The sequence below is a fragment of the Pogona vitticeps genome, chromosome 2, assembly GCF_051106095.1.
Source record: "Pogona vitticeps strain Pit_001003342236 chromosome 2, PviZW2.1, whole genome shotgun sequence".
Lineage (NCBI taxonomy): Eukaryota > Metazoa > Chordata > Lepidosauria > Squamata > Agamidae > Pogona > Pogona vitticeps.
In genome coordinates, this window is record NC_135784.1 from 275,794,010 (window position 1) to 275,806,740 (window position 12,731).

The 12,731-nt window shown below is 39.5% G+C and overlaps 1 protein-coding gene across 2 annotated transcripts in view; it reads left to right on the forward strand.

The window, feature by feature from the left end:
• The window catches only part of FCHO2 (FCH and mu domain containing endocytic adaptor 2), a 104,705-nt gene that overhangs the window by 39,225 nt on the left and 52,749 nt on the right, over positions 1 to 12,731 (forward strand). For both annotated transcript variants that reach the window (XM_020790236.3, XM_020790237.3), the window contains exon 8: positions 751 to 847. In XM_020790236.3, coding sequence (XP_020645895.3) covers positions 751 to 847 — 97 coding nt within the window. The remainder of the gene's footprint in view (positions 1 to 750; positions 848 to 12,731) is intronic.

Below are 12,731 nucleotides of genomic sequence, written 5' to 3' on the forward strand. Positions count from 1 at the left end.
AAATTAGAGTATGTTTAATTTATCTGAATGTTATAGGCCTTAGAAATTACTGATATGCTATAATTAATTGTTGCTTAATCTGTTGTAATTAGTTGCCTAGGGAGGGTGAATGAGTTTTGGATGAATGTGATGAGGCAGGAGGCTTTCAGGAACTTATAGATTGTGCTGCTGCTACTTCTAGTGTCTTAATGTTGAAAAGTTTAGAAATAAAAGTATGTTAATAAGCAAATGGTGATGTATTGGTTTTTAATATCTTCCATACATATCCCTGTTTTGCTTGTTTTTGCAGTATACTCTACACATTACTTTGCTAATGTTACACATTATAAGCAAAGTTCCACCTATTTTTAGGGTAACTGACCAGAGAGGTAGCATATAAATTAAATAAATCATATTTCGGTAACATTCTCAATTTCTCTTATTTTTTCATTATACAGGAACTCTGTATGTGCACTGGTTAAAAAAGGGGGGGGGAGAAAAAGAAAAAACTCAGCTAAGAAATAAGTTCATTTAACACTAGTGATGAGTGACTCCTCAGCTTGGTTTAGGCGACAGCAGATTATGGCCCATTATAAAGATTGTGGTAAAGAAAATGAAACAGAACAGAACGGGGCTAGTTTAATGGTTTTCTGAGTCCTAGCCAAGTCCCAATCTGACACTTTTTGCTTAAAAGTGCGTATTATGGAAGGTAATGTGTATCCGTTACCACACTCAATCAAGCTGTCTTTAATAATGTTCTCTTTCTCAAAGGTCCATGAAGAATTTATAAATAACATGGCAAACACAACAGTTGAAAGTTTGATACAAAAATTTGCTGACTCAAAAGGCACAGGCAAGGAGAAACCCGGTAAGAGATTCACGTTAAATGTTTTTTTTTTAAAAAATTACACTTCAGCTCTCATTGTATTTGTGTGTATCCGTGCACTTCTCTTTAATAGGCAAGATTATGCATGTACCTTTTTATTGGTTGTTAGGTAGTAATGCATTAAAAGATTTATATGTGTGTACAATGCCTTTCAGAATGTTGTCTGACTGAAGGAACTAAGCCTCATGTTTATTTATTTAGGCTGAAATTGAACATAGCATTTCTGCTGCACATCAGTGTGATATTCTTTCTTGCCCTCTTCTCTCTCCTGTAGCTCTTGGAGTAACTAGGATTGTTTTTCAGTCCTGCAAAGTTGGGTTTTGAGTGTTTACTGTTGAAGAGTTGTAGTGGGAAGCTTTCATTGAAGCTCACTGTTCCAATACCAGCAGTCCAGCATTTGGTCCTGCACCATGATCCAACTTTTTGTGAGATGTGATAAAGCCTTTTGCAGTTAGGTTTTCCTGTGTTGGTTTCTCTGCCCTGTACTTATAATTGTAAAGCTTTTTTTAAAAAAATTTCAAGATTCAATTGCCTGAAGCTCAGTAGAATTATTTTAATTTTATACCGCATATTTTGGGTACTTAGAACAATCAACAAAATCAGTACTGTTTAAAACATTAATTTAATGATACAGTCTACCCTAAATGTATACTTTGAATAAATAATATATTCGTAGAGACTCCGGAGAATGGATCACAATAACATCTTTATTTCTTGAATAAAACTCTGGCGCCTGACCGTTTAACTTAAAATTCTGAATACCAGCTGAGCAGAAAGGCTGGACAGAAAATGGACTTGGCACACCTGTGGGAGCACAGCAAAGATTGAGGCCAGCCTGACATTCCATGAGAAGGAGTTCCAGAGCTCACTTTTGTGTCCTCACTATATGCACCTAAAAGGGTGGTGGAACAGAAAGACCTCTTGTAAACATTTTAAAACCTAGACAAGCTTATAAAGGGAGATGCAGTCTTTCAGATAGCCTGGGCCCAGTCCATTTAGGGCTTTATCAGTATAAACCAGCACTTTGAATTATGCCGAGAATTGGACCAGCAGCCATTTTAGCTGTTGTAACAGGAATTAGGTGATTCCTTTAACCAGCTCCAGTTAATAATCTGGCAGTGGCATTTTGGACCTGCTGAAGTTCCTGAACATTTTCCAAAGATGGCCCCATGTAGAGCACACTACAGTAATCCATACAGTGTGTAACTAGGGCATATGTCACTGTGGCCAGTTTAGACATCCTCAGGAATGGGCACCACTGGAACACTAATTTTAAGTGCGAAAAAAACCTCGGGACTGCTGCCAAAACCTGGGCATTCAGACTCAAGTGTGAATTCAGGGGCACACTGAAGATGAAAACCTTTGTTTCTTTGTGGCCTCTGTGAATGCACACAATAGGGTTTTGACAGCGCCTGCGCTGGTCCTCTCGGAATCTTCTAGAGCTTTTGTAGAAAAGTAACAAAGTTTAGAGTTGCCCCTATCGCGCATGCTCCACCCGCCTCAGCCTTCAGTTCCATTTTGCCACATTTAGGCTTGGAACCTTTTGGTCTTAGAGCTCTATTTCAACATATTTTATGTTTTTAACAGAGCTGAAAATTGCAGTCAACAGTAAAATCACCTTGGCATTGGCAATTTTTATTATTATTATTATTTATTTTATTTATATCCCGCCTATCTAGTCAGCTCAGGACCACCAATTAAAGATTTGCCCTCTGGTCCCTTGGCTCCCAGGGACGTGGTGGCACTGTGGGCTAAACTGCAGAAGCCTGTGCTGCAGGATCATAAGACCAGCAGTCGTAAGATAGAATCCACGTGATGGAGTGAGCTCCCGTCGCTTTGTCCCTGCTCCTCGCCAACCTAGCAGTTCGAAAGCATGCAAATGCGAGTAGATAAATAGGTACCACCTTGGTGGGAAGGTAAAACGGCATTCCCTAGTCACGCTGGCCATGTGACAATGGAAACTGTGTTTGGACAAGCGCTGGCTCTACGGCTTGAAAACGGGATGAACACCGCCCCCTAGAGACGGACACGACTGGACTAAAAATGTCAAGGGGAACCTTTACCGTTACCCTTGGCTCCCACAGGTTCTTGACAAGGAAAGGCATTGCTTGGGATCTTTGGACTCTTAGAAATGCTTAATTCCCCCAAAATTGTCGTGGTTGATGATGTCATATGCTGCAGAACATGCACAAAGAGGGTTTCAGCCAGTGAAACTTACCTTGCTCATGACTATCAAATTAAATTATAGTAAATGTGATTCAAAGCAACTCTCAATCAATTAAAACAACATAATAAATCTGAAATATAATTCTAAAAATATATTAAAAACCATTTCTTTGAACACTTTGAAACACTTTCTGAAAAAGAAGGAAGGTCTTTGCTTGTTGTTTGAAAGGACAAGAGAGAAGGGACTAATTTGTTCCATTGTTTTCAGTGGGTTGATCCAAAGTAGAGATGGGCATGAACATTGGTTCAGAGGGACTGTTGCACTCCCCTGCCTCCTTGACTGGATCCCCCCACTCACCAGCTGGCTCACACTCCACTCAGCCTCCCCTACAGCTGTTTGACCAATCTCTGGCAGGAGCATAGGCTTCCCTGCCCCATCTCCTTGGCTGATCACCCACTTAGACGAGGAGGCAGGACATGCAAACTCATGCTCCTGGCAGGGACAGGTCAAACAGCCGAAGAGGAGGAAGAGTGGAGCATGTTGTGATTAGTGAGTGGATTATTAGCTGGGGAGGTGGCGGAAAGGAATGCACCACATGTATGAACCAGTATGAAATTCTGAACTGATGTTGTGCCCATCTCTAATCCAAATCATACTTTAATTTTATTCTTCACCAACAGAGAAAAGTATAATTTATCTGAGGATCTCGGAGAGCCAGTGATTCAATTTAGACATTAACTTTAAGGCTATCACATTTCATGTTATCTAAGGTCAAGTTTAGTTATTGATCAAAAACCTCTTGCATAGTTAGTCCAGAATAACACTAATGTGAGAGATCCAGTTATGGAGAATATAATAAACCAAGTTAAATGGAGAGAGAGTAAAACTGATCCATCTGAAACAAAATAGCATTTGTCAGTTTGTTTTGTTTGGAGATAATGCATGGACAGCCATGTAAATTACAAACACTGTGAGAGTTCATTGTAGAAGTTTTTATTACTTTAGCCAGTATCATCTTGCATAGCTGTGCCAGCACAGCAGGAGTTATGTCACTGTCAGCATCAGACTGTGACTAATGAAAAAGTTCCTCTTTTATGTTGGGGTGTATGTGACTTTGTCTCATTGGTATGACTCATGTGCCTTCCAAAATAAAAAAATAATTAGCAACCCCCTCCCCAGAAACCCTTCCTTTTGGGGTGAATGGGAGGGAAGAGAAGGAGAGAGCAAAAGAGAAGAGAAGTGATCTTCAGTTGTCACTTCAGTATCCTGGTCCAGTACCCAGGGGTAAGTTTAGGAAACTCTCACCTAGTCGAGAAAAAGATGGAAGACAGGGAAAGCCTCCTCACAGGACAAGTAAGCCGTGCTATAAAGAGGAGCAGGGGCTGAGTCCACGGAAATAATAAGAAGGGAGTTTGTGGATGAGAAGGTCAAGCTAACTTTAGGCAAGAATGTTCCTGTGTTCATTGTTAATGTTCCTGTGGAAGCACCTTGTTGAAGTTTGATAAACCCGGTTGTTTCAAAGCACCTACAGTTTCCAGTCATGGATCAAAATAGGAACAAGGATAACTTGGGAAGACTTGAGGCAGCAGGGTGCAGTTACAACATATAGATGTATGTTCAGATATCTCACTCTCTGATACCTTTCTGATCTCCAAATGGCCTTTGGCATGAGGACTCTGGAGAAAGTAGTGAAGGACCCTCCATTGAATCTAACAGCATCTGAATAGACAAGGACATTGGAACCAAGATCAACCCTGATGCCGGTAGCAATGTTGTGACAGTCAAAATCAGCACTGGTGATCCTAGCCAGGAAGAAGACAGGACTGTGAACGGCACAGTCTTAGTCATCATCATTGAATTTTTGTTGGTCAGAGTGGCCTCAGTATTGCTTGAATCAGAGCATTTAGTTATTGCCCTGGTATTGAAGGTGGAAAGTGCAAAAAAAGTTCTGACTGCAAGCATGGTGGTTGGAGACCAGCAGGGATATATAGTCAGTACTCTTTGGTACTGGAGGTGATGAGGCACATTTTACTGAAGACTTGGATAGTAAGGAGACTGTTGCACTCTGCCTTGTAAGTTTTGCAACTACTATTTAGTGGTTTAGAAAGGGTTTCTTACAGATAGTTACAGAAATACAGTGGTGCCTCGCTAGACACTTACCCCACATGACAGTTTTTTCGCTAGACATTGGCTTTTTGCAATCACTATAGCGATTCGCAAAACAGTGATTCCTATGGGGGAATTTCGTTGGACAATGTTTGGTCCCTGTTTTGCAAACCGATTTTCGCTAGACGACGATTTTGACAGCTCCCTCCGGGCTTGCAAAACAGGTGTTTTCGGGACCTAAGCTTTGCATGACAGCGATTTAAACAGCTGATTGGCGGTTCGCAAAGCAACTATCCTATGACTGATCTTCGCTAAACAACGACGATTCTTCCCCATTGGAATGCATTAAACAGGTTTCAATGCATTGCAATGGGGAAATGCTTTTTGCTAGACAATGATTTTGCGAAACAGCGATTTAGTGGAACAGATTATCATCATCTAGCGAGGCACCACTGTAGTAGGGAGAGGATTATTTTCTTCCACCTGATAAGTTACTTTAACTGACTTTTCCCAAATAATAATAATCTTAAAACTGCAGAGCTGGAAGGGATCCTTTGGATCATAGAGTCCAGCCCTGTCAAGGAGGCACAGTAGGGCATTGAACTCCCAACCTCTGGCTGTGCAGGCAGATATTCTAAACCACTGAGCTAGCCATAGTTTAGATTGGCACAACTTCAGGTCTTGTTTTTGTAAAGCCACAGCAAATAGAATAAGGTCTGAGAGTTCGGGCTCCCCAAGACAAAATAAGTATTGAGACTGTCTGGTGTTGGGGGCAATCTTGCATCTGCAGACCTTCTTGAAAATGGCCCCAGAAGCCAAAGGAGCAGGCAAAGCCCACAAGGAAGAGTTCAAAAAAGCTTTGCATTTGGAAGAAATAGGATCACCAGTAAATGGAAGGAAAACTAATAAAAATGGTAATAAAGACAAATAAAATGAAGTAAAAATAAACACACATCTTTTGGCTCAGTAAGATGAGAGAAGAGAGATGTTCAAAATTGCTAATCTCTGGTTATGGACAAAAAAAAAAGAACTGAGGGGCTCAAATCGAGCCACGCTTGCTCATGCACATTGGAGGGTAGGAACAGACCTCCTGCCTTACAGCTCCATTCTAGGAAATTCCAAATTGTGCTCTGTGCACGTGCAGAACCCATTAGTGTGGGTTCACTGATGCCTACTGGAAGAGCCACAGTTACCAAAGCAACCCATTGTTCTTTGCTCTCTCAGTTTCAGAAAGAGCTTTCATACTTTATTTTCATGCTATATTGGGAGACCCATTCTCACCTGCCTATTCTCCATACTTTGCTTTTATAGAGAAAGCAGCTGTGCAGCTTCCTGCACAACTACTTCTGTTTTTAAAAATAGGTATTGATTTTCTTTATTTTGGCAGGTGAAGGTGCAGTAGAGCATTCTTTGCCCGAGCAGATGAGGAGTGTAGATAGGAAAAGGAGAAGAACTTTTGGTTGATGAAGAGAGTGGAGATAAGAAAAATCACTCTTACTATTTTATAGCAACTGGTGCAGATGTGTGATCTTATGCTAATAGGTATAAAGATTAATACCTTTTTATTCTGATAAATCTGCATCAAAAAATAAGTACATTTCTATACAACACAGTACTGAATTAAAGCCATCACCTGGACCTTGCTGTGGTTCTTTAGTAAGTCAGAAGGTGGCAGAGGACTCTGTTTAAATTGGCTTCTCTTCAGATCCATTCAATAAATGGTCATCATCACATCTTCACACATACATGCTGCCACCACAAGACAAGCTCAAAGGTGCTTAGGTCACAAATAGGGATGTATCTGTTGTTGTTGTTGTTTGGACTCCCAATTCGTAGAATTTTCCAATAATTCTCCAGGTAGAATTCAGAAAGAAAACTTACCCAAGTGCTTCCTGAGAGGCTTGTGTCTATTAGCTCAGCTCTTATTTCACTGCCCATTAGGCTGTATTAGAGGGCTTCTCCAAGGAACTACACCTCCCATGGAGATCTAGGCCTCATGGGAAGCATTGTATAATTTCCTTTTTGTACAATAACAACGGTAGGACTGAGCAGTCTGAAAGTATAATTATGTGATTAGACAATTAGGGTCTGCTGTAGTTGGTAATCTGTGTTGTCCAGATAGAACATTCAGAGAACTGATCAGAATTGTAGAAGTAATCAATAAAATTTTAGCAAGACTACTGTGATAGAGCTTGGATTATAATGCAAAAGATCCTCCAGCTTTGTCTGGAGGAATGGAGAGCAGGGGAGTATAAAAGGACTATATGTATACAGTGGTGCCTCGCTTAGCGACGTTAATCCATTCCGGAAAAAATGTTGTTAAGTGATTTCATCGCTAAGCGATATTAAAAAGCCCATAGAAATGCATTAAAACGTGATTAATGCTTTCCTATGGGCTTAAAAACTCACCTTAAAGTGAAAATCCTCCATAGCGCCACCATTTTTGCTGCCTCTTAAGCAAGGAAATACAGCGGGCGGCCATTTTGAAATCACCGATCAGCTGGCTGAAAATGGGGGCTTTGCAATGATCGCTTCCCCGCGATCATCGCAAAGCGAAATTTCGCCATAGGGACCATCGCAAAGCGATTGCTTTTGCGATGGCAAAAAGTCCATCGCTAAGCGATTTCGTTGCTCAACGGAGCGATCGCCAAGCGAGGCACCACTGTATTTACAATTCATCCATTCACAGGAAGAATGCCTCTGCTACTGTAAAAATGTAATGAGGCTCCTTATTAAAATGCCTACTACATATGAGGCTTTTAGAAGACAATCACAGACCAAGGATTTAAATTTCTGTTCAAATTCATGTTCATTTTTCTTTAAGTTTCTCTTGAGGTCCATTGCTCCAAGTTCTTCTTTTTTTATGTTGTTGGTGTCTCAAAATGTAATGTATCACTATTGATAGATAACAGAAAGGTGTAGAAATTAATCCAGACTTCAGTAAAAGTTTCGTTGTGTGACTTAATTTTTTTTTTTTTTAGTGAAAGCAGTTATACTTGAGTTTATCATAGCTAACATGTTTTTTTATTGCTTCATGGGAATTATTATTTATATGACCTTGATGCCTTTATTTTATTTTCTCAGATTTTTGTAATAGTCTTTATATGTACTGCTGAAATGTATAGTATATTACTTCTATCCATTTAATGTCTTTATTGAAGACATACTGGCACTGTGCTGTATTGGAAAAATAAAATGTTTTAAACATCCCTTCTTAGTTCTGATAGAACATTTCATGCTAAAGAAAGTTTGAACATAAATATACAGTAGGCTGGTGCATTTTGATATATTTATCTTCTGGACAGTACAAGTCTCATTTCTGACAAAATGAAAAATACTACATAAATCAGTCTGATTTTGATTTTCCAGTGTGCTGTTTGATTAAGATGATATACTTGTCAAGATAAATATTTGTAAACATTATTATATTTCTCTCCTATGTTATGCTGTTAGATAAACTTGTATCTTTTTCCGTGATGTGGAACTCTACATATAGCAAAGGAGTTGTGTAGAGGTGTTTTGTTCTTTATTTATGAGTAATTATAAGTGCTACTGTTAAAAGATACTATTGACTTAGAATTTCATATGTATTTTTGATTTTTCAGTTCGATTTTTTGTTGATAAGAAATGGCATCAGATGTTAGCAACAAAAAGATTGCTTGTGTGTTTGTATACACAGAATTGACCTTTGTGATCCAGCTTAGCATCTAAGTACTAAGAGCAATCATTTGTTTTGACAGCAGAATTAATTGAGGCTAAAACAGTCGAAATTCCACTTGTATCAAGCTGTTCATTAGGAATTGCTCTCTGGCTTTAGTGCTGTCAGAAAAATAACCTGTCCTGCTATGATTAAATAGCAGAATGATAGTCGGTCTGCTGCATTTGAGAAAAAGGTTGAATAAACTTTCTACTGCGGAAACAATTCAGAAGTGACACGCTGCAAGGGGGATCAGAATGTGCATTGACATCCAGCTGAGCTGTCAACTGGCACTGAGCCAGACACGCAAAGCTTTGCCATTTTGAAGCAGCATGTGAGGCATATGCAGTTTTGAAAAAATTGTCCTCCTTTCATGCATGATTTAGTGCCAGAGGGGGAAGAGCCCTTTTGTTTTAATCTAAAACCAAGCATACTGTCCACTATTATATTTGTAATTGCAAGTAGTTTTACTAGTGTGACTTGAAAGTGGAGTGCACTACTTACTTCTTACATTTCCATGTTACTGCAATAGTATGTTAAACCTGCAGGTTGTAACATGGATTGGTTAGTATTTCCAGTAGAATAAAATTAGAGTATTCTGATATTTTTGTTACTTTAATTTTCAGTTTAATGTTCCTAATGCATTTTAAGAAGGCAGGCATGCTGATTATCTAGTATAAAACTATTTTTCAGTGTACAGTTTTTCTGTCCCTATTTAAGTGTTTAATATTTCTCACTCGAGTATTTTAAAATGAATGTTAAAAATTTTCTGTGCCTGTTGCTTTGTCAAGCTTGGACTGTCTAGTTCGTTAGAACACCTGTTAGTTAACCAGTCATGACGCTGGTCTTCCACTAACTGGTGAAACACTGTTTTCAAAGGCTTTAGTTCCACTTCATAGATTAATTAGGAGACAGGTGATACTGCAAGAAGACTGAATTTTAAGATGACTTATCTTTCTTGAGATGAAATATACCATTGGTATCTAACAAACAAAATAGTATCTGAAGGGAGCTCAATGCTCAATTAAGTGTAATGATGTATTCAGTATTGATGTTTCATTAATGCAGTTTCCAGTTTAGATGTATTGTTAAAGTTGTGTCATCATTGGTGAAAATCCTGTTACACAGCTCTGTGAGTGCAATGAGGATGACAGCAACAACAGCAAATCACCACTCATTAAAGACAATTTTGGGGTACACATGGCTTGTGCACAATGTGATGAAGTCACATGCACCCCAGAATTGCTGAAGGAACCCTTTAATCCATGACAGTTTGCTACTGCTGAGGTCATGACTGTTGTACATGTGGAACTGAACAATAGAATTTCAACCATTGTATGCTTATACCTGTTAAAAATTTATCTTCTGACCTTCCTGTTAAAGAGGCAAATCTTCCTTGGATATATGAAAAGAACATATACGTTATAAGACACTATACAGAGGTGCCTTCACTTATGAACTTAATCCATATTGGAATGGTGTTCTTAAGTCAAAGCAGCATTTCCCATAGGAATGCATTGAAACCCGATTAATCTGTTCCTGCTGTTTTTTGTTCTTATGTCAAGGCACGGTTTGTAAACCAACGCATTCGTTCCCATAGGAACTAATGCAAAACCGGTTAATCTGTCCTCTACCACTAGGGGGAGAATTTTTCTTTCTTTAACCTAAGATGACGTCATAGGTTTTTAAAAAGGGCAGGAAAGGAGGGAAACAGGGAGAGAAAGAGAAGACAGTGAGGGAGGGGGAGAGTTTGGAGTCTAAAACACATGCTAAACCAACACATTTTAAACTCACCCATTTTACACCAACACATTTTAAATCAAGCTAGCACAGACCCTTGCAAAAACTTTTCTGATTTGCAAGGGAAGCATGCAGGAACCATTGCAAAAGCACAGAAAACAAATGGAGCAGATTAGAAATGCAAAGAGAACACAGCAAAAAAGCAAGGGAAGCATGCATGAAGCATTGCAAAAACAAACAGAGCAGATCAGAAATGCAAAGAGAACAAAGCAAAAAGCATGCAAGACACATCAAAAATGGGAGAAACCCCCCCAATATCAACCAAACCCCCCGAGACCCATTGGAAATGGGGGGGAACAAAACACACACACACACACACCCAAGACCCATCACAGCACGGAAACATAATCCCCCAAGCTGAAAATCATGCAGCAAAAATACCCAGAACAGTTTTTTTAAAGTATAAAGCAGCACCTTACCTTAGCAGGCAACCTCCTCGGATTGCGCACTCTCTAACTGCCCAGGCAAAAGAGCTACAAAGAAGCAGCCTCATCGCCACCTACAATTAGCTATTTGAATTTCCCTCCCTTTTCCCCAGCCTTTTTTCTGTTCGTAAGTCAAAGCTCCGTTAGCAAGTCAAAGCAAGATTTTGTGAACAGAGCTGTTCATAACTCAAAACGTTCATAGGTCAAGGCGTTCGTAAGTCAAGGGACCACTGTATATCAGGATAATACATTTTGTGTGCAAGGCTCTACTTAGAGATCATTTTGGGGTTGCGTAAGCCAGAATGTACGTCTATGCTCAGTTCCACAGGCCCAGTTAAAGGCTGTGTTCCATTCCTATTACTAGGAGTCCTATCTGTCTAATACATATATATTGAAAAATTGCAGTGTAAATATCTATTATGTCATGTGTCATCTGTTTGTTGCAACAGATCATTGTTATAGACACATAGTTTGGATTGTGATTTTGCTAAGTTTAGTAATTTGGGCTGTTCATGAGAAGAGGTAGATCCAGAAATCACTTATACTCGGGTTTAATATCAGAATAAAACTGCTACTGCTGTATCCTGTGTTTGAGCAGTATAATTCTTAATCCCTGCAGCATATAATGGCTAAAATCCTGTTCATCTGTTTACATCTTGACAGCATCTCTGTCCTTTTGCCATATTTGAAAAGCCAACCTAAAATTGTTGTGTTTAGTGCAATTTTGTTTGACAAAGAGCAGACAAAAATTGTGCTTTCCATTAAATCTGTCCAGCTGTAGCAAGGGTGAAGTTGCATCACTGGTAGAGAACAAGATTCAAAATCATGTGATTACTCATACTGCTTCAGAACTGAGTGTGGTTTTGAAGATGAGACTCATAATCTTCCACCCTTCTTCCAAGACTGGGGAGAAGTGGGGCTGTAAACATCACTGTATCTTGAGACATGTGTCCTCCACATGCAGGCTCTATTTGGATGCTCTCCAATTTCTTCTTCTTCATGGTCTCTGTGAATCATACCATGTGTGATTTTTTTTCTGTGCCTGTGCAGAACTCTTTAGAACATTCTAGAGCTTTTTTTAAAAAAAAAGACCATTAATCCAATCCCCTGTACTGTGCATGCTCTTCCACCCTACAGTGATCCTTGGTTCCCTTTCAGCTGCCATTGACTAAACATCTTCTTCATTGTAGATTTTACCTGTTGTTTAATCTGTGGTTATTGCATCTCTGTGGAACGGAAATAGGAAACAGTCACTGACAGATGCCATTCCCAAGAGTAGGGTTCAGAAAATAGGTCTCCATCGATCCTGGCCACTGATCCAGAGTTAGGCATTGGGGACATGAATTTTCCTTCTCTATCTGAGGATGGCTTAATTCACAGGATGACAAAGTTGCCACAGTTAGAGATTCCAAGACCACCTCCACTGAGGGCTGACCCTGTTTATTATAAATAAAGGTATGCCTGTGCCTGTCCACTTTGACATGTTACCTACTTTATTAGATTTCGGCAAGGAGTCGTGGGCCAAGCCATCGACTCAGCCACAAACTTCCAGGAGACTCAAAAATCTATAAGATTCATAACAATGAACCTTTTTTTCTTTTAAAGCACCCACAGCCCTATTCTGTTATTGTGGAAGCTTCCCAAATCCGAAAAAGGGGCACAATAATACAT